The sequence below is a fragment of the Schistocerca gregaria genome, chromosome 2 (assembly GCF_023897955.1).
Source record: "Schistocerca gregaria isolate iqSchGreg1 chromosome 2, iqSchGreg1.2, whole genome shotgun sequence".
In the NCBI taxonomy this organism is placed as follows: Eukaryota; Metazoa; Arthropoda; class Insecta; order Orthoptera; family Acrididae; genus Schistocerca; species Schistocerca gregaria.
Window position 1 is genome coordinate 279,238,300 of NC_064921.1, and position 20,919 is coordinate 279,259,218.

At 40.2% G+C, this 20,919-nt stretch overlaps 1 protein-coding gene across 1 annotated transcript in view; it reads right to left on the reverse strand.

The window, feature by feature from the left end:
* The window catches only part of LOC126335749 (basic salivary proline-rich protein 4-like), a 54,276-nt gene that overhangs the window by 10,153 nt on the left and 23,204 nt on the right, over positions 1-20,919 (reverse strand). Inside the window, exon 3 of the mRNA XM_049999206.1 lies at positions 606-816. Within this exon, the coding sequence (XP_049855163.1) occupies positions 606-816 (211 nt within the window). The remainder of the gene's footprint in view (positions 1-605; positions 817-20,919) is intronic.

The window sequence follows — 20,919 nt, forward strand, 5'->3', positions numbered from 1 at the left end:
GATCGGCCTCCTGTTGCAGCCTGACGATGTGACGGAATCGACGATCTACGCAGGAGTCTCGAATTCGAAGCCTGCCGGTTGTTGTCACTGTCCTCAGCCTGGTTACAGAGTTAGTGGTGTGGTGACCGGTGATGGCTATGTTCTAATCCTTTTCATTACGGAACCACCCTTCTTGTGAGCGCACACAGGAGAGCCGTCTTAGGGTCGTGCTCGCTTCACTTCCCCTTTTTGTTTTCTTAGATCACTGCACTCGCACAAAGTCCGAGAAAGGGGGAAAACTCTAGTTGCCACTGTGAGGGAGAGTTTTCGCTGACTCTCGCGCGTAGTTTGCGCCGGAGCGAGAGGGGGAACTGAAAGTGTGTGCGTGTCCAATCACAGTCCTTCACTTTATTTATTCTTTACGCATCCCACCCCTGGCCTTCACTTGTCTCAAGTTTCATTTGCTCGCTCCCGATGCTATTTAAATAACAAAAGGGCAGCGGGGTGGCGCGCGGGAAGGCAACGAGGAAAAGAAGAGAAGCGGCAGCGGGAAGGAAGGGCGTCCAAGAAAACAGGAAAATCCTGCGACGAGGGTAGCACTCGGCGGATAATTATGCGGGATGCACCTGCCGTGTAGCAGCCGCGTTGTCTGCTTGGCGGACGATGCTGCTGCTGCTTCTGCGGAGGAGGCGGCAGCAGCGGCGGCGGCGGAGGAGGCGAGCTGTCACGATCAGCTGACTGCGGCGCGCGCAGCGTAAACAGTTTAGGCACATGCGCCGGCCGACGGGCTGTCTGGCTGGGCGTGTTTGTCCGCCCCGGAGGGGAGCACACGTGCTCCTGAGGGCGAGTCCACCGCTGCTCACGGTTACGGGAAAGACGCTCCGCGGCGAGGGCTCGCTCGCTACTGCCTGGGCGCGAGGGACGGCGGAGGCGGCGAGAAAGGAGTGCGGCAGACTCCGTCCGCCGGGAACAGGTGGAAGATGTGTTTTGTTTCGGGTTTGTGCGAGGAGTAGATCTACTGTGGCCGGTAAATCGACTCGAAGGCGAGTGCAGTTGCCGCGCGCGGCACCGGCGCCCGGGAGTGGGGGGAGAGCGGCTGCGCGCCTCGGCTCGCGAGGGGGAGGAAGAGAGAGGGAGAGGGAGAGAGAAAGAGCGAACGTGGTGAGAGGGGGATGGAGCGGCGCGGAAGGGGTGGGGGGGCTACGGAGCGGGGAGGGTGGCGCTCGCGGAGTGCCGCCACACACGGCGCGCTGGTGGGGGGGCCAGCGGCCGGCCAGGGGAGGGAGAGCGCTGGAGGGGCGGCGGGCGACCGTGAGAGAAACCAAGACGCCAAGACGATGGCAGCAAATTACCAGAGCTCTCCTTGCCGCGCGCCGCTTAGCCCGACTGATAGACCGTGCCCCCCTCCCCTCCCCATCTCTCACCCCTTACGCCCGTGTCCCTCAGCCCCTTTTCCTGTCAACCTGCTCCCGCCGTCCACACCCCCACCTCATCCCTTCTGCCCCTCCGGACCGCCTCGCGACGTCTTGCAGTCGCCGTGCCCAGTTGATCGACCTTAACAAACGGCGTTTCGGTGTGTGTGTGTGTGTGTGTGTGTGTGTGTGTGTGTGTGTGTGTGTGTCCAAGCGAGCATGAAGCGGCATAAAAGCTAGACGGCCGGTAGTAGCGCTCTATTTGTTACCGCGAACTACATTCGCTGCGAGAGAGAACGGTGCCGAAAGGAGCTCGTACGTGTGCATCCACTACAATTATTTACATACCCTATCCAGACCGAAATGAAAATAAATAAATCCAGCTTTCATTTATCCGCGACAGATTTGGTTGCTCTCCATGGCCGAGGATAAAATTATTTGAAGAAATACAACAGACAACCACATTTCATATGTAAAATAAGACGTATTACTCTTGCACTAATCCGTTAATTCTTGTCACTACTCCACTAGTTAGATAACCATTGAAGTTAATTGTCAACATAATCGTTCCTATATCATTAGTCTAAAAAGTTATATAGCTACAAAATAGCGTTAGCCGTTACCGTACGCACTTTGTATGTCTAGCAAGGAATTCGAAATCACTGATTTTTGCAGTCTTACAGAGCTATGTATAATTTATAATGTCAGAAGTTTGTAAACATACCTCACTTATAAGTGTTTTTATAACGTAAAAGAAAAATTCTAACTTTAGTACAGATGTGATTCCCGATGTAAACAAACGCGTAAGGCGGTTTTCAAGATGAATGCTCCACTGCATCGGTGAAGCTGAAAGAGTGTGTAATATGAAAATAAAGACAAAAAAGCGGTAAATCTTTTAGAATAAAAGTAAGTGCACCTAATATTAATTAAACGTAAATATACAGCTCGGCAAATGTTGCAGCTAAAACAATTATTATTGCCGGCTGGTGTGGCCGAGCGGTTCTAGGCGCTACAGTCTGGAACCGCACGACCGCTACGGTCGCGGGTTCGAATCCTGCCTCGGGCATGGATGTATGTGATGTCCTTAGGTTAGTTAGGTTTAAGTAGTTCTAAGTTCCAGGGGACTAATGATCTCAGCAGTTGAGTCCCATAGTGCTCAGAGCCATTTGAACCATTTTTTTAAAAGAATTATTATTTTGCTCACAGCAGTTACTGCAAAACAGCACAAAAATGTTGTGTTGTTGAAACATAAATGTATTACGCCAGCTGAAGATGGGTAAAAATCTAAAAGGCGTCTTGACATAAGAAGCGTCCGGTTGCTGTATTTCTTAAAGTAAATAAATCGAGCGCTATCCGTCCTACGACGATCTAAACTACGTCACAAACTTTTTTCACTAATTTTTATTCCGTCTTGTGACATAATCCATCTGTCCAGCGGACAGCAACAGAACTATAAGCTCATGGCAATTTACGAGTGTTAAGAAGATAGAGCATATGAACCGAAGAAAACGTAGAGTCTGTATAGTGTAGTGTTTACATGGGGTTGACATTGACCGTACAGCTCACGCCCAGCACGAGACGGCGCTCTGATTCTACCCAGTGGTATTCCCAAAAATATTTTGTAACCACGATATTTAGTAGTTGTTATCAGGACCTACCTAAATTCTATAATTTTCCATAGTAATTTGCACATCGTTCGTCATTTAGAAAACAAATAAGCAACATTTAGATTCGGAAATATTTGCAAAATATTTTAATTAGCTTGTTAATTGATCAGTCTATAAGATTGACGTCTCAAATGCCAATGAAAATCTAAAAGTAGATTTACCACCGACTGATAACGAAATTGAAGAAGTAATTAAAACCTGAAGAAACAATGAAGGTAATAGAGAAGTCTCCATTATAGTGCAGCTTTTGAAATGGTCTCTACCATCAAAAATAGGTAAAAATATTGTTTGCAAAATCTGGAAAGCAGAAAAAATCGTAGGATAGTGCAAGGCAGCATCCGTTACATAAAAAAAAAACAATAAACAAGACTGTAAATAATACAGAGAAATTTCTTTGCTACCAGTCGCATATTAAGTATTTTCCCAGATTTTACTAAACAACGCTGACTGTCATTTATGTAAATTTCAAGGTGATCTTGCGAAGGGCAGATCATGTTCTGACCACACATTTAATCTGAGGTTAATCGAGCGCCACTAATCACGGAATCCAAAAGATGTTGTGGTAGTGTTCGTTGCGTTCAAAAAGGCCTTTGATTCCTTTGACAGAGAACTATAGATACAACAGTCTGACAACTTGTCTAGATAGCCAATTCAATTCGTGAAACACTTACAGCCACAATTATAATGTTGTTGTTGTTGTCTTCAGTCCTGAGACTGGTTTGATGCAGCTCTCCATGCTACTCTATTCTGTGCAAGCTTCTTCATCTCCCAGTACCTACTGCAACCTACATCCTTATGAATCTGCATAGTGTATTCATCTCTTGGTCTCCCTCTACGATTTTTACCCTCCACGCTGCCCTCCAATGCTAAATTAATTATAATATAAAGTGAAATATCTCGAAATAAACACAGGTGTGCCGCAAGGTGACAGTCTATGTCCAATTCTTTTGGATTGTGTTCTGGCAAAAGACAGTGAGAATTAGGAATATAAAACGGAATGCATGCATAATTTCGTCAATAAGGTTGGAAAGAGGAATCAAAAATACTGGAATAGTGTCTCGTATATGCCAATTGCTATTCTTTCTGTAAATGTAAAATCTGCTGTAGTACAAGTGAAACTTTTAGAAGTAATAGCCAGTATGACCGGTTTAAGAATTTCTGCAGAGAAAAAACACAGTTTATAAAAACATTAAAAATTCGTCGACATTCTGAAAACGGGCACTGGTCTATATTAAATACCTTGGGGCGATAATCCAAGAAAGTGGTTTGGGAAAATCTTCTCTAAAATGGGAAGGACATACGGCATAACGAAAGATCTTTACAATAAAAAGAGGTTAGTTTGAAAATGCAAGAATAAGGCACTACAACACAATAGTGATGCCAGAACGTCTATATGCAAGCCTATGTCTAGGATTAAAACACAATTTACACAAATCAGAAATACTAGAAAGACCAGTGAGGCGAATCACTAGAAAAATATTAGGCCCCCGAAAAAAATGGAACATTGGAAATTATGAAGTAGAATAAAATTTATCTAAACACAGAAAACATTTCTGAGGTAATGAGAAAAATAAGACATCTATTTTTTGAACATTTATGTCAAATGAAAGACAGCGCATTAGCGAAAAAGATTTCTAAGAAATTATGGCATAAAAAGTCAACAAGACTTTGGATCTTCGAAATAGCAAAAGTCTTAGAAAAAATAATATCAAAAGCCGAAGTAACAACTGACGAAGAATAGTTTAATAAAAAAAGTATTGTATTAAACAAGGAATGAGTACAATGAAGCAGCGCAGAAAAAACTGCTTGAGGAAAGAGTAAGGAACCTGAATCGGCACCTGGACCTTTCTTGGCCCGTCCGAGAAGATATAAATATTTTATGCGTTTATTCAGTGTGTCTGTTCATCGGAGCTAATGAAATACGTGGTCTTACTACTTCTTGAAGGAAAGAGTAACCTGTCTCACTCTTGCTATGACATCGTCAGGCGCTTTATAAATTTCAGCTCGGAAGTGTTTTCAGAACATCCACATACTTTTGCCTTGGTGTTAATTCAGCAAGGAAGATAACAACACACTTTGGTATTTCTTTAATTGTTGGTGTTCATCGGTTACTATCTCTTACGATGCAGTCCAAATGACATATTCAGACGGCACAAAATAACACATCCACAGCGGATAATAACACATTCACAACAGATACATTTGCAACAGGCAAGGAAAAATTTTAACGATGTATGGCGCAGAAGATCAGGTATACGGTTTGACTATTTTGTATGTTTCATCATTTTACAGATTGATATGTAACAGAGAATTCTGTAGGCGCTTTTATTATTTCACTGTTCGGCTGCGTTAGTCTCTGAAGTGTAGCCGTGGCAATCAACCTTGGATATTTAGTCACAAGATTAAGCCTGCTTTGCAATTTTTGACGAAATTAGTGTTATGATAAAAAGTGGGTTTCTCTTGCCTGCATTTTTCCTTACAGCGAGTAAAGATTGCACCTCACTGGTCTTCCCCTTTTTGCTGTGTTTTAAGTATAGAGTTCACAATCAAAAAACACAATATATTTATTTTGATGTAAAAGAAAAGGTGTTATTGTTCGATACGAAAACTATAACTAGTTTGCTCTTATAGAGATTTCTAATTAATACGTTCCCGGTCGTGGCGCTGTTTTATGCTTGTTGCAAGTTCCATCACAACAGATACTTCCCATCAACTGAGACGCCTTTTGTGCTAGGTGACTACATTTCTTGTCAATTACATTGTGCAATAGTTTAGAACAAATGCGTAAACACAAAAAATTGCAGCTTTTTCTCTTTCAAGTTGTTTGTTACAATCTACTATTGGAAACGAGGTCAACAGAGATGTATATTACAAATGCGTTATGAATGATTTAAGCAAAATGAGAAACTTCAGGAGATCTGAACAGAAAGTTGGAAAGCGTGGCAGTGATTACCGCCGATTTAATAGAAGACTGCTTGAGTAGGACTCTTTACGAACAGTCCGACTTTTATTGAGCTTTCACAAAAAAAATTGTGCGACCATTATTAAAACCTTGAGTTATGGAGGTTGACATTGTTCAGTAGCAGACTCTTCTTATCGAAATTTAAAGTCAAGGAGCAAAATTTGTGGTATATATTATTTCTTCATCGTAGTAAATTGCGGTTTGTTGAAGAGAAAAACGTATTTGATCTTTGCTTCACATGTTTGGTCTCATGTGAACTGTTGACTGAAATGCAGCTGACTTACATACACAATTTTTTTGTGTTTTTCCTGGAACTGTTCATCTTTTCTATATTGGTTAAATATTTTTGCTCTGGTACAGCGTGCTCCATACGCATGTAGACATATGAACTTACCTGTAAGATATAATTCTTATTAATCGTTAAACTTACACAATGAAACTATCATATGACGAAATAAGGCATTTCGTTGTGCAGTAACCGACTATTATTAAAAAGTAAAAGTATTTGAAAACTAGAAGGACGCATTATTTATTTAAAATCTTTTTAGCGTCTAAACACAAGATGCATCTGAACATTTCGGCAAATGGTCTAAGAAATTACAGGAAACGAGCGTTACGAACGAAATACCTTTACTGGCTTTCAAAGCAAACAGCTATAGCTACAGCACACTTGTGACATCAGTTGTAAACCTACTGCAAACCGTCACCAAACTCGTCTGAAGCAGCGTGGTCAAGCGTTGTTGGATACCCGCGTCGTTAATGAGGTGAGACCAAGCGACAGACAGTGGCACGCTGTTCATCGTCTTCCCCGCCCCCTCGTACAAATTCACGATGAATCAAGATCTTGCTGTCGAGAAAGGCGATAAACATTGTCGTAATTTCGGATTTTGTTAGTCGACTGTTTTTGGGAGGCTGGGAAAACGATTACGTTGATTGGTCTCCAGATCGTATCGGTAACACCGGGTCTCATAATGCAGAAATCCAACAACACGTGATCACGATGTTACGAGTGATACTACAAGATGTAAGGTCAATAAAATTTGGACGTCTGACAGTATGGACGAGCGTAACCGTTCGCTTGTCACTTCCCCCCATGATTTTAGAAATTCCGAAGGAATGTTATCTTCTTCCTGACACTTAATGTTGAACTGAAGAGTAGTCATATGGATGTATCAAGTCTACCAAAACTCTGTTAATACTAGAGCCTTCATGTCTTCCATATCGACTATCATTCCTTCTTCCATCACGTCATCGGACGTTCTCCATCACGTAGAAGCCTTCTGTCTGCTCTTTCCACGTATCCGCTCTCTCCTCTGTTTTTAAATGGAAGACCTCTTGTCCTCTTAATGCTGACGCCTTTGCTTTTAATACCAGCGAAGATTTTTTTTATTGCTGAATCTGTCCTCCTGACGACTATTTCTTTTTCAATTTCTTCATATTTCTCCTGTAGCCATTTCGCTTTAGATTTCCAACACTTCCTATTTAACTCATTCTGAAGTGACTTATATTGCTGTATTCCTGTTTTTCTTAAACATTTTTGTACTTATTCCTTTCATCGATCAATTTAAGTATTTCTTTTGTTACTGAAGGTGTCTTTGCATTTACCTTTCTTGAACCTGTATTTGTTTGCCCCAATCACATGAATGCCCTTTTCGGAGAAACCGATCCTTCATCAGGTGGACTGTGGTTTTCGCTATCGCAGTATCTACAGCTTTACAGAGCTTCACATGAATCTCATCATTCCTCAGTACTTCAGTAATCGTTTCGTGGTGCGTTGATTCTTCTGGGCGATTCTCTTACATTTCAGACTACTCTAATTCATTATTAAGTTGTGATTTGAGTCTTTATCTGCCCCTGGAAACATATGTGTCTCAAGGCCTTTTCCTGGTACACTGTCTCTCTCTTCTAGTTTATTTGGTATTACTAGCCGAAATTTATTGTAGCACTAAATTAATCTTTCTCCTTTCTAATTCCAACTACCGAGTCCATATCCTCCCGTAACTCTGTAGTTTAAGCTTTCCCCTACTACAGAAATCCAGTCACCCACGTTATTAGAGTTTCACCTTTCCTTCCATACTCAGTTATCAGTCCAGTGTCCTCATATATCATCTCCATCTCTTCGGCTTCTGCTTCTGACGTCAGCACGAATGCTTGAGCTGTAGTTGTTGGTGTTGCTTTGCTGTCGCTTCTCATGAGAATAATCTTATCATTGACGTGTTATTTATGACGAACCAACACCTGTCGAAATTAAGAATTATTCGTCTGTGAAGAAATTCTTATCTTCTTTCCATATCACTTCACTGACGGCCACCCCATCCCCCTCTAGATGAGCAATCTTTTGCAACTGGCTAGATCATCACGACTTTTTTTTTTCGCTTTCATGTCACACTTTCTGTGGATACACATTATGCGTCCTTAAACCATTAGTTTCCGTTACTGCCTGCGTTCTCATGCCGTTTATCATGGTGATTCTTTCGCCTTTTAGGGGCAGTTCTCCTCCTTAAGACCAAGAGGGTCCTCTGAACCTCTGACAGCGCCTTTTACACTCTTAGGCAAGGCCATTTGCAGAAAGATGATGACTGTTTGTACTGAAAGTCTTCGGCTCCCATCGATGTTGAGCTGTATTCAGAATTTAAACAGTGATTGGGTCGAACCGGGACCGTTTTTATTAGTAGTCAAACAGTGGCCTCCAGGAAAAAAATAAACTTCTTATGACGATATTTTGGGTGGAAATGTGTCTTTGGAGAAGGCTAACAATGACAGAAAGAAAATTCAATAAAGAGAAACTAGAAAAATAAAACAGAAAGCTGGAAAAATAAAACTATTGGAAATTTAATCAACAACAAAGTTTTTAACAGACTTGTTGGAAGGAAAGTTTTTGGGAAAGAAAGCTACTCGGAGGCCAACAAAGAAAATAGTATACCCATTGGAAGAAACAAAGTGTCAGATTTACCAAGAAATGAAGAGGACAGCACAAAATAGAGAAGAATGGTTGCAACGACAACGTATCACCTTCAGGCTTAGATGATGATGACGAAATCGATTGCGTGTACTGAACTGACAATTTGAACAGTAATGAAAGCGAGAAAGGACTAAGCTAGAGATAATACATACTATAACGATTGTTTTTTAAACATAAACATAATAACGACTGAGACATAATGGTCTACCAATTTTCCTGATACTGCATAAAAAGTCCGCCTTTTTATCACATGGCAAACAGAAAGCATAAGGCAGAAGGGAGAGCTCTTGGTACATGATAGCAACAAATGTGTCTAACGATACCATGACTACATCGAAAATACGTGGAACCTTTCTAATATTGCCACTTGTTTCAATTTCCGGTACTACTGGAGGTCGAAAAACGTAGCTACTGTATTTGTACTTACTGTTTGGCATACTGAAGTCTCATCTGTTACGTTTGCTTAAAGCTAACTTAAAAAAATTTGTGTGAAATTTTATGGGACTTAAATGCTAAGGTCATCAGTCGCTAAGCTTACACATTACTCAACCTAAATTATCCTAAGGACAAACACACACACGCATGCCCGAGGGAGGACTCGAACCTCCGCCGGCCCATGACAGCAGTGCCTCAAAGCTAATTGTCGTAACCTAAAACTGCTGCCATTCTCGTTGAGTAACTTAAAACAGCTCATAACGTAATGCTGCTTTTTGACGAGGGATTGCTGTGAGAGGTGATGCTCATCCTGAGAAATCGATATTTACTGAAAACGTCCTTCAACCAGAAATGACGGTTTGTTATTGTTCAAGTAACTACTGTTCTATTCTTCACTTCTAGAATTTTCGTGTTTAAGTAGTTTACGTGAAAGATTTTCTGACAAAGAACTATTTTTGCGAAGGATCCTGCCTTTCGAAGAGTCATCGCAGGAGAATGGGCTACAAAACTAACTGAAAACTAACTTCGATATGAACACCTGAAAAATTTACTTTCTATTGCATGATATGTACTGAAAACACTTGCAACATTAGTTCTCCACTACATTTTTGAATGATTAGAAGATAATCAGAATACTCTGCCATATGTAAGGTTAGATGCCATGTTATTGTAGCCATCAGTCGATACATAACTTTTATGCTACTTTTCACGGTAGCCGGTATTCTGCAACTCATATCACACACATAAATAACTATGGCCCCCATCATCCGTTTAACATCTTACTGTGTCCAGTCTTTGGTTTCCCACTGTAGTTTCAGTCTCCCCCGTCCGCCGCGTTTCATTTCATTACCATATTAACTATTCCTTGATCACTCAGGATTTGTCACGCCAGCCTATCCCTTATACTCACTTTGTGTCATACTGCTTTTTATGCCTAGTACCTCATCACTACTTACTCGATCTACCCACTTAAATCTTACTATTCTTCTGTAACTGCAAATTTCAATTGCTTCTATTCTCCGCTTGCCTGCCGTATATCCATTAGCATTTCGTTTCGTATACAGACACACTCCAAGTAAATACTTTCAAAAGGGGCTTTTGAAGAAAGTATTTCAGCCTTTATGAATGAACAATCCTACTAAATTACAGGGTAAACTCCCTGTAAACTCGTTCAGCTGCTTTGGTAGAAGTGTCAGAGTGCTGTCAACAGTTCACACGTATTCTGAAAGAGAGCTGCATATGTGGAATGTGGCCATTGTGAGTTTATAAATCGCTTGTTTTCTTCAGACACTTGAGACAAAAGGAGATATCAACTTTTCAGATTCTCAACCCTGTCATTTCTCTCTCGACAGGACATACCACACGTAAATACATACATTAGAATCTAAATCTAGATCTACGTGACTACTCAGCAATATTCATGTTAAGTGCCTGACAGACGTTCATCGAACCACTTTCAGACTATTTCTCTATCGTTGCATTCTTGAATAGCGCGTGGGAAAAACGAACACTTTAATCTTAGTGTGGGAGCTGTAATTTCCTTTACTCGTATTTTATTAGGATGATCTTTCCTCCCTATGTAGGCTGATGTCAACGAAATATTTTCGCGTTTAGAGGAGAAAACTGGTAACTGAATTTCGCTTAGAGGGTCACGCTGCAATGAAAAGCGCCGTTGTGTTAGTGATAGTCAATGTAACTCGCGTATCAAATCTGTAACGCTCTTTCCCCTACTCCGCGATAATACAAAATGCGCTGATGTTCTATGAAATTTTTCGATGTCCTTTGTTAGTGCTATTTGACACAGATTCCATACCGCGATAATATTTTAGAAGAGGACGGACAAGCGTAATGCAGGCAGTCTCTTTAGTAGACCTGTTGCTTCTGATAAGTGTCCTTCCGATAAAACACACTCTTTGATTTGCTTTCCCCGCAACGTTTTCTGCCTGATTGTTCAAATTTAAATTGTTCGTAATTGTAGTACCTAGATAGGAGGTGTATTCCGAAAGTAAGGTCCGATCGGTAGCGAAATGGAAACCACAGAGAAAATCCGATAAAGCTTTGCATAGGTGTGTCTCAAGTATGCCTGTTGATTGCGTCACGTCTGTCTTTTCGGTTCTGAGCGCACAGCGAGCACGTAAAGATGCCCAGACAACTGTGTCTCCCGCCAAGTTTGAGTGTCCGTGAGAGATTTCGCCTGATTTGATGGAGCCCACACAACACAACTGTCATGCAATTTCTCCTTCATGACAGTTCTGGGCAGAATTCTGCAGGGGCAGTGAGGACGTCCCTGCAGCGTTTTCGATGGGAAGTGTTTGATTGATCTCCATACAGCCCGGACTTTGCTCCCTTTGATTTTCATCTCTGCTGACATGAACCGCTGGCTATGAAGTCGACGTTTTAGCACAGACAACGAACTGCAGGTCAGTGTAGAGAATTGGCGAAAAGTGCAGGCGTCTGCTTCCTATGACGAGGGTATTGGTACAATTCTACGACGAATGTCTCAGACGGAGCGGCGACTTTGTAGAGACGTTGCTGGAAGCTATAGCTAACTGTTGCTAATAAAACACTTTAGATTTTCACTGTGGTTTCCGTTTCACAGCCGATCGGACCTTACTTTCGGAATATGCCTCATATTTACTTGAATTGAAAGCCTTTAGATTTGTGAGAGTTACCACGTAACCGAAATTGGACGGAACCCCTTTAGTATTCTTGTGACTTATCTCACTCTTCCTGTTATTTCGATTCAGTTGACACTTTTCACTCCTACAGGTATCTTATCTAAATCTGCTGCAGCTGGTTTCGATCTTTTGATGACCATACTAGACGACAAACGACCATCATTTGCTAACAGACTGTCTCCTAAATCTTTTGTGTACATTAGGAACAACACGGGGCCTATATTACTTCCTTGGGGAACGTTTCCCGAATCCGGGCCAACTATGTGTGTAAAAAAAAAAGTTCAAATGACTCTGAGCACTACGGGACTTCACATTTGAGGTCAGCAGTCCCCTAGAACTGAGAACTACTTACACCTAACTAACCTAAGGACATCACACACATCCATGCTCGAGGCAGAATTCGAACCTGCGACCGTAGCGGTCGCGCGGTTCCAGACTGAAGCGCCTAGAACCGCTCGGTCACTCCGGCCGGCCAAACTATGAGTCAATAAATCGTTTTCGTCTAGGTAGTTCATAATGTTCAAACGCAGTGTATGTTCCATCTGTTATTTTTGGAATTATTTCTATTTGCTTTTTGAGTGTTGGTGCAACTTTCCAGCTTTTCTATGGATCTCGTCCTCGTCAGCCGTAGTATTTTTTAATAAGGATGCGCTGGGATGCTTACGTGGCGAAGAGTGCTCAGAACGCCCTTGAACGTTGATTAATCAGTCTTATAGCCTTCCTGGGCTTTCCTATCCTTCGTCCATCACTACGGCCGGTTTTTTCGGCGATTTGTAGCTGGGATCTCGTATATTTCGATAACACACTTTTCTTCTACATATATCATTTCATTTTCATTTTTAATTTACTTTAGAGAGTACATTCTTATTAGTTGCTGCTACTAAAATAAAGTTTATTGATTTCGACAAGAAATAAATTGTCAGCATAATTATACATTCTTGACTCTGATTTTCAAGAGTTGTTTAGAGTTCTGCAGGTAATATATCAGTGGATGGCCACTGGTGATAAGTTCTGCCATTGTTTGCTGGAAGAAGTTATTTCAACATGAAAATTAGCACGTTGAACACAGGCTAGGAAGAACGACGAAACCTCGATTCTGTTGGTTTTAGCTACTAACTGTTACTGCCAGTCAGCAGTAAATCGTTATTTGTAGTTCCTTATGAAGACGATAAACAAAAGTAAATATAAATTATAATCTTCACTTCGTGCACTGATAATCAGCGGCCGAACACTCGTAGTCTTAAAGTCACAAGTCAAAATTCGAAGTTAGCTAATAACGTTGGTCGGTAAACTCGTATTCTCTTAGCTCTGAGCCGAAGGGAAGGTAATTGTAAGCCGAGGGCAGGAGAGAAAAAGTCTGCAGTCTTTGCCGCCATTCCGCAGCTGCCGTGTTATAAGTATAGTGCACTGCTGGAGTACCCACCAGAGATTTCACACTATAAATCAACAGCTCGCAACCGGTTGCAGGGATCTGCTGACGCCTTATACAAGAAAACAGCTTGTGGTGAATGATAAATGAAAGCCTCTTGAAAGAACTGATTCGTAATTCGTGAACCTAATACTGCAACAGACTTTAAAATCATACGTTTTCTACTGTATAGTAACATTTTCACTGAAGAAATGAAAGTAAACTTATCAAGGAGACTATGTTTGTAACCTTCTTCGTTAGTAGTGAAGACAGCATAGCGGTTTTCACACCTACGATCTGTTTGAAACACTATGAACGGGAAAATGTTTCGTAAGAAATGAAATAATAAAACTGTATGTCTATTCATTTGTAATACAGCAAGAAATAAGATCCGAAGATATCATTCAATGCAAATTTTATTAACTTTTTTCGACTTTGTTAATTTGAGTCGCGACAATGTCCGTAGTTGCTTTTCAGTTGTTAAGTGTCTTTGAATTCCGTTTGTGTAACTACCAGAAAATGCGCGTATGTGTGCAAACGAAGGAATAGGCCTACCTCAGAAGTGTGCAAGCAAACGACAACTCCTGACGTAAGCAATAATCAGACATAAAATGTCACACGTAAAAAAATATATATATTGCACTTCATTACCTCTTGTAACGAACTGTTTGTATATCCAGAAATCAAATAAAACTTGTAAATATCTTTCATTGCGTACCACTGACAATATTTTATATGAATAAAACGAAAAGCATGTGATGATATAAATGTGCGATTTCTGGTAGTTGTTTCGTCTGCTGGGGGTACCCGAAAAATTTGCCTAGAATATTTTTCAACACCGTTTTCTTTCCAGCCAAGCTGGCGCTATAGAGATGTGATATTAATACTGTTAAAAAATTGTCATTTGTTATTGGTAAAAAAATTCGGCGTAGAAACTGGTTGTGTGATTTACTTACAGTGAGCGTTAAAAGAAAAAGTACTGGCGAAAAATGGAAATTGTATGTGAAGGATTACTTTGTATGATTTTCGCAAATCGTAAAAACTCAACGTCTCGTCTCGCTTCGTTCAACTGTCTGTGATGAACCACCTAGAGAAAAGATTATTTTCAGTGGTTTTGCAGACTTTCGTCGAAGTCATGCTACTGTAATGATGCATTTCGTGGAGTTCGACCAAAATCTGTTCATATTCTTACCAGTATCGATGTCAGTGCTGTGTTTCAGCACTATTCGAACTGTTCGAGCAGTTGACATCACAGCTCGAAGAATTTCGGGCTGTGCTTGAGCTTTCGGACGCCGCATTACCTAATGACTTTTTGTGGTTGATCTCTGTGAAGTGTCACTGCGTAATTAAAAGGTTATGAATTTTCATCATAAAACATTACTGTGGAGCACGTACTGCAGCATATTGTAGAGTGCAGATCGTACGTAAACACAGTCGTTAATAAATAAAAGATCACAGTTACCATTTAATCTAATTCCCGAGCTTTAGCTCGTCTTGCGTCTTTTGGTATTCTACCCACAACGTTTCTTGCTACTGTTTATTCCCGCGACTGCAGTTACTCTCAAATTAGTGTGATCTATTTTGTGTATTAGTCATTCAGTTCACAATTAATTTTATTCCTTTTTTCATTTGTTACTACCTTGTTTTATGATTACCTTTTCTGCACGTTATTCTAATATGTGGAGAGTGATCTAAATTCTCATTTAAACTCCCTTGATAAATTAATGTGATCTCCAATAACGCAATAAAATATTGTGCAAGTCGAGCAACATCCTTGAACAATATTTTTGCCTTTAACTGAAAGGCTTACATAAAAATTACCAAATGTTTATATGCGGTATCCATAAATATTCAATGTCAACTCGGTCTGGGGCGCCTTGTCACTGTCCAAGCGGCGCCCTCCCCGCCCCCACCACTAATAGAGGTTCGAGTCCGCCCTCGGGCATGGATGTGTGTGTTGTCCTTAGCGTAAGTTAGTTTAAGTTAGATTAAGTAGTGTGTAAGAGTAGGGACTGATGACCTCAGCAGTTTGGTCCCGAAAGATCTTACCACATATTTCCAAAAAAACTCTCACTGTCTTACACTTAGTTTATATTTTAAAATAAAATCTTCTAATAGTCAAAATCATAAGTGAATAACACTAAATGATGATGAGTTTCAGCTGAATATACAGCAATCTTCAGATAGGTTATAAAAACGTGTACAGTCTGTTCGTAAAATGAGGCTAAGACGCAACGTCTGCATCACAGTGAACTTTCGTGTAAGAGACGGGTCTCAATAAAACGATACCACTGGGATAAAAATTAGGTGTTGAGGACACGTGCTAACAGTCTTCAACTCTTGTAGCCTTGCCTTCCTCAGTTGCTTGTAATATTACGGTATATCGATAATTTTTACTTTTTGAGCCGTGTGACTACAACTGAATGAAACACAATCTTCGTACCATACGCGATTCGCCTTTATTCTTTGCAAGGCATCCTCAGTGGCCTGGAATATGCACATATTTTTACTACTTAGTTTACATTTTGGGGCAATGTACCTATAGGTTATAAACAGTTCTTGTTATAGTCAGACAGTCCATTTACTGTAAAGCCCACATTATTCATTCGCGATCTTGACTATTAATATTTTTCATTGCACAGTTTTTTAACCTAGTGTGATCTTTTAGGTTTTCATCCTGGCTATTTTAGGAATAAACAGTTCTCATTGTGAATCAACCCAAATACAAGAGGAGTTTGCGCAGTGATAGAATTCATTACTGTTTCCACCTGCGTTTCAAGAAACTCAGTTTTCAAGCAGAGCTATAATTCGTTCTGGTGGCAATTTTTTAGTTTCTCACGATCACTTGCTGTCACAAAAAGTGAGTCAAGTATCACATGACTGTTTCAGCAGCGCTAGATACCTTATCGAGCACTGCGATGTATCGGAAATTTCGAGACAGTGCGAGAAGAGTATCGTTTTCCCAGGGCTAATCGATGCTGTGGCGACATGACTGATAGGGATAGGTAGGTGACCTACCGGGACGCAGACTACAGTACATTTGATATCGCATGAATACTTAGCCGTAAAAATAATTTGTTTGCAACGGATTCCACATAATAATAACCAAGCTCAAAAAGAAGCCCGTTCTGGTTGGTTTAACTTGTAAGAAAATGCTCAACAAATTCGATAGAGGAAATGTAAAATCCGTATACGACCTCATAACAGAAACCGAAACTTCGGTATATTCTTACGAGCCGGAAAGTAAGCAACGATCAACTGTTCGGGTTTCCAAGACTGACCGAAGGTAACAAAAGGAGTCGTTAGCGAAGCATTTACGAGAAAATGATCGCTTTTCTCTTTGGTCACGTCAGACATTTCGCGACCATAGAGTATCAAGAAATAATTACGCGGAATGTTATGCAACAATTCCATGAAATCAGGAAAAAAACCGAAAACGTAATAATGATAATTTACGTAACGCATTAACATGATTATTTGACGAAAAAAAACATGGAATTGATGTCTCGGTACTCTTATTCACCTGATTTATCACGTAACAACTTTGATTTACTGCCTCATATCAAACAAAAGAGCCATGTTCAGAAATTTTCTTCAAGATGCTGCTGAATCGGTCAGCTGACCATATATTTGAGGTACTGACATCGAAATGGGAAAAATGTTTCCAGAAATGTTTTGAAAACGTGCCAGAATATATAGAGTGGAAAAGCGAATGTTGTTAGAAAAAAATAAACGAACCGTCGAAGAAGTTAATTTTCCTGTCATAATTTTTGTAACTAATGTTATCAAATTTAGTTTGAACTTTATTGTCCGTCCGTATGTCTGTCCGACTGTTACAAAGCGATTTTTCTAAGTGGTTGGCTTACCGAGTTAAATTTATGTCACATACTAGGGCCTTAGGTTCGTTGTCAGTGTTCAACGCAGTGAAGAGATAGGCCACTCTTAAACTCAGTCCTTAAAACCTACAGAGTACTTACCGTTCAGCTAGAATTAGGAAACTGGGAAAGAATAAAGGTTTCACAATAGAAGTATAATGAAAAAATCAGATAGTAGTTAATTTTTAACTACAACACACAAAAAATGTATTTCTTGTCATCTGTTAACCAATTTCAAACATAAAACTTTCTCGAAAGCCTTGGAATTTCCGGGACTGAGTTCGTGCGAGTATCTGCCTCGAAAACGGGTAACAATAGTCGAGATTCACGATTCCTGGGATAGATGACTGTCTACATACATAGTTGAGTTTGTATGGAAACCTCAGACTCCTACACACCACTGGCCAATTTCGTTATTATATATTCGTAACGTGGTCAAGCTGGGGCGATCTGAAGTGTATGGTAACTGAAGAAAACTTCGCAAGCCGAGATCGCTAAAAAGGTATTTATTGGATGACCAACTTCGACAAAACTATGATTCCATCATCTGATCTTATGCTTATGAAATTTTACAGTATACTGCACATCAGAGTTACAAATCGCTTCACATTATATATACATTTACCACTACCATGAAGATCAGAAGTCGGCGTATCAAAAGCAAAAGTATGATGGACAAACATAAAAATAACAATACTGGGCTGGTTGTAAGTGGTTATGTTCAAGTGCGTCTAAATTTTCAGTCACATCATTTACTAAAAGTACACAGCCTACGTGATACCTTGTGATTTTTGGAATCTGTAAAAGGTGATGTCACAACTTACCATAGTCAAAATGAGTATACAGTAATATCAGTAACACGTGGTGGTCTGACTCCACACAATAGACATACTACAAATGGGCAGAAATTTTTGTGAATTTATGTGAATAAGCCGTTCAATAGGCATCGGCGTGCTAAATAATCAGTTGGTTGAGTTATATTTTTAATTAATACGATCTACTTCAGATTCCAAACCCACTTAATGCCTGGACCAAACGATCATCCTCACCACAAAGGAAATCTTCCTAAAATTGACTTGAATGTAAAGTCTTCTTATTCGTTACCATCTCCCCATAAAATAGTGGGGTTAGCAGTTCAAATAACATAATTCTGGGGCCACCAAAGCTTATATACTGGCTGCCATTCTCCTACTTGCGCCGTGAACAGAGCCTAGTTAACAGCAAGCATTACTTCGGGATATCAAACTCGTAAATGTCGAAATAAAGAAGATTCTTCGGTCCTACAGTTTATCGCGAACAGCCTCGCATCAGTTTACGTGGAAATTACTGATTTTCCTGCCATGGTCAAGGAACAAGCCAAATGCGTGAGATACCGAGTCCAGGGTTGCAAAAATAAAAATGACTTCCTCTCATTGTCCTTTAGCCTGCCTGAGATTGTCGGAGAGGGTGCGGAGTTGGGTGGTGGGAGGAGGAAGCACGGTGTCGCTAACTGCATTAGACACAAAAGTAGTTGTCCATTCTTTTGCTCAACGCAACCTCTGAATCTCTTATTCGACAGGGTGCTAAGTTGGTACCCAGGCTTACATCGCTATATTACTCTCTGACTCTGAAAGAGCGCATTTGAAATGTTATTGAAATCTTTGTTATTTACTCCAGTTTCATACAGAATGGTAATGTGGTTGATGGAGTGCAGTAGATTAAAGAAACAAACACTAGTGCTTTCTCCTTGGTATTGGCAGAATGTTGATCTCCAGCACTACAACAAAATAATTAGGTACATTTATTATCTGGTATTGAATAACGGCGCATATTGCACCCAAACAATTTAGATACCATGAAAGTGGGACATATTGCTCCTTCTCAACGGTTGAAGAAAACAAAAACTATTATGGAATATCGCAGTGATGAAAATGATTAGTTTTATTTTAGAAGTATATCTCCCTTAAAATGTCAATCTATTTTAATAGTCATATCTATCAATATGCACGCAACTATTGTCTCGCTGTGACGTGATTTTGATTTGTCATTGATTTTATGAAACATTTCAACTGTTCTAGTGACGCAAAAAGTATTGCTTACTACATTAATAAGTCAAAAAAATAAAAAAGAGGTGTACTAGTTTTAGCAGGCAACTCTCGCATCAGAAGCTACTGAGCTTAACCATTACATGGTAGCCAAAAATGGTTCTAATGGCTCTGAGCACTATGAGACTTAACAGCTGTGGTCATCAGTCCCCTAGAACTTAGAACTACTTAAACCTAACTAACCTAAGGATATCACACACATCCATGCCCGAGGCAGGATTCGAACCTGCGACCGGAGCAGTCGCGCGGTTCCGGACTGCGCGCCTAGAACCGTGAGACCACCGCGGCTGGCCATAGTAGCCACTATTGACGCGTAGCTTCACAGAAATAACTTTGAAACTATCAGAAAAGCAGAAGAAGCAAAAGTTCGCTCCGTTCTGAGAAAAAGCTAACTGAAATAGTCTATTTAAGCGTAACTAGAGCAACTATGTGTGTATAGCTTAGAGAGTCTTCTTTCGTGTTTTGATTAAAAAACTGCCAGTCTGAATTCCTAGTTATAAAGATTCATTAGAAGTCTTCCTGGAACTACCATACTAAGGTTTTTATATAGGAACGAGGAGGTGCTCTCTTCTTCGCAAAAATATTCTACATTGTCACTAACACAGAAAGACGAATACTTGTTTGCTTATTTTTCACCCTACTTTATTCTATGGTATCGCATTTTGGACTTCGCATTCACGAACAGTAGTCTAAGATAAGGAAATGCGACGAGAAATATTACCGCTGTTAGCTGCCTATTTTTTGTAGGTCATAGTTCATAATGTGTGTTATTATTTAAAATTCTGCGCATTCGGCTAGTAATATGCCTGGTAATTAAGGACATGGGTAACATCTTGTTTTCAGTTGTTCAAATATTACAAGAGATTCAAACGCTTGCTTACGATGCAACTTGCTGCAACTAATGATGTCTTAGGCACATCATACACTAAGCTGATACTGTATATAAAAACACTAATTCATGCAGGTACAGTGTAATTTACTTTATGAATGGTTATAGCTGCAGCCGTTATGTTACCAAATTAAACGAATTGTCTTGAAATGTTATGGTCTCAAACTGTCACGTTAGTAAGGTCCGTTTTTATAGTATAAAAGAAAGATTCTTAGATTATCCGTCAGTAAATGACATTTAGAGGTTTTTGTGATGGTAAGGTGGGTTATGTTTTAACATACATATCAATTTTGATTACATGTGATGGAAACATTTCATTGTTCGCATTCACATTATTTTTTGCTCCTTTTTTCTTCCCTTGTCAGGCAGGGCTGTTGTACAACTTTATTAGTTTAATCCAGATATCAACAAACTGGGAGATCGGGAAAAACATTCCCAATCGGGAATAATCGGAGGGTGTCTCTACGTTTGGAATTCCACTGGTAATGGAGGGAAATTTTATTTTTTAAGGGAAATTGCAGCAAACTGGGAGACTGGTAGGGCAGTTTCAAATTGTGAAATTCTGGGA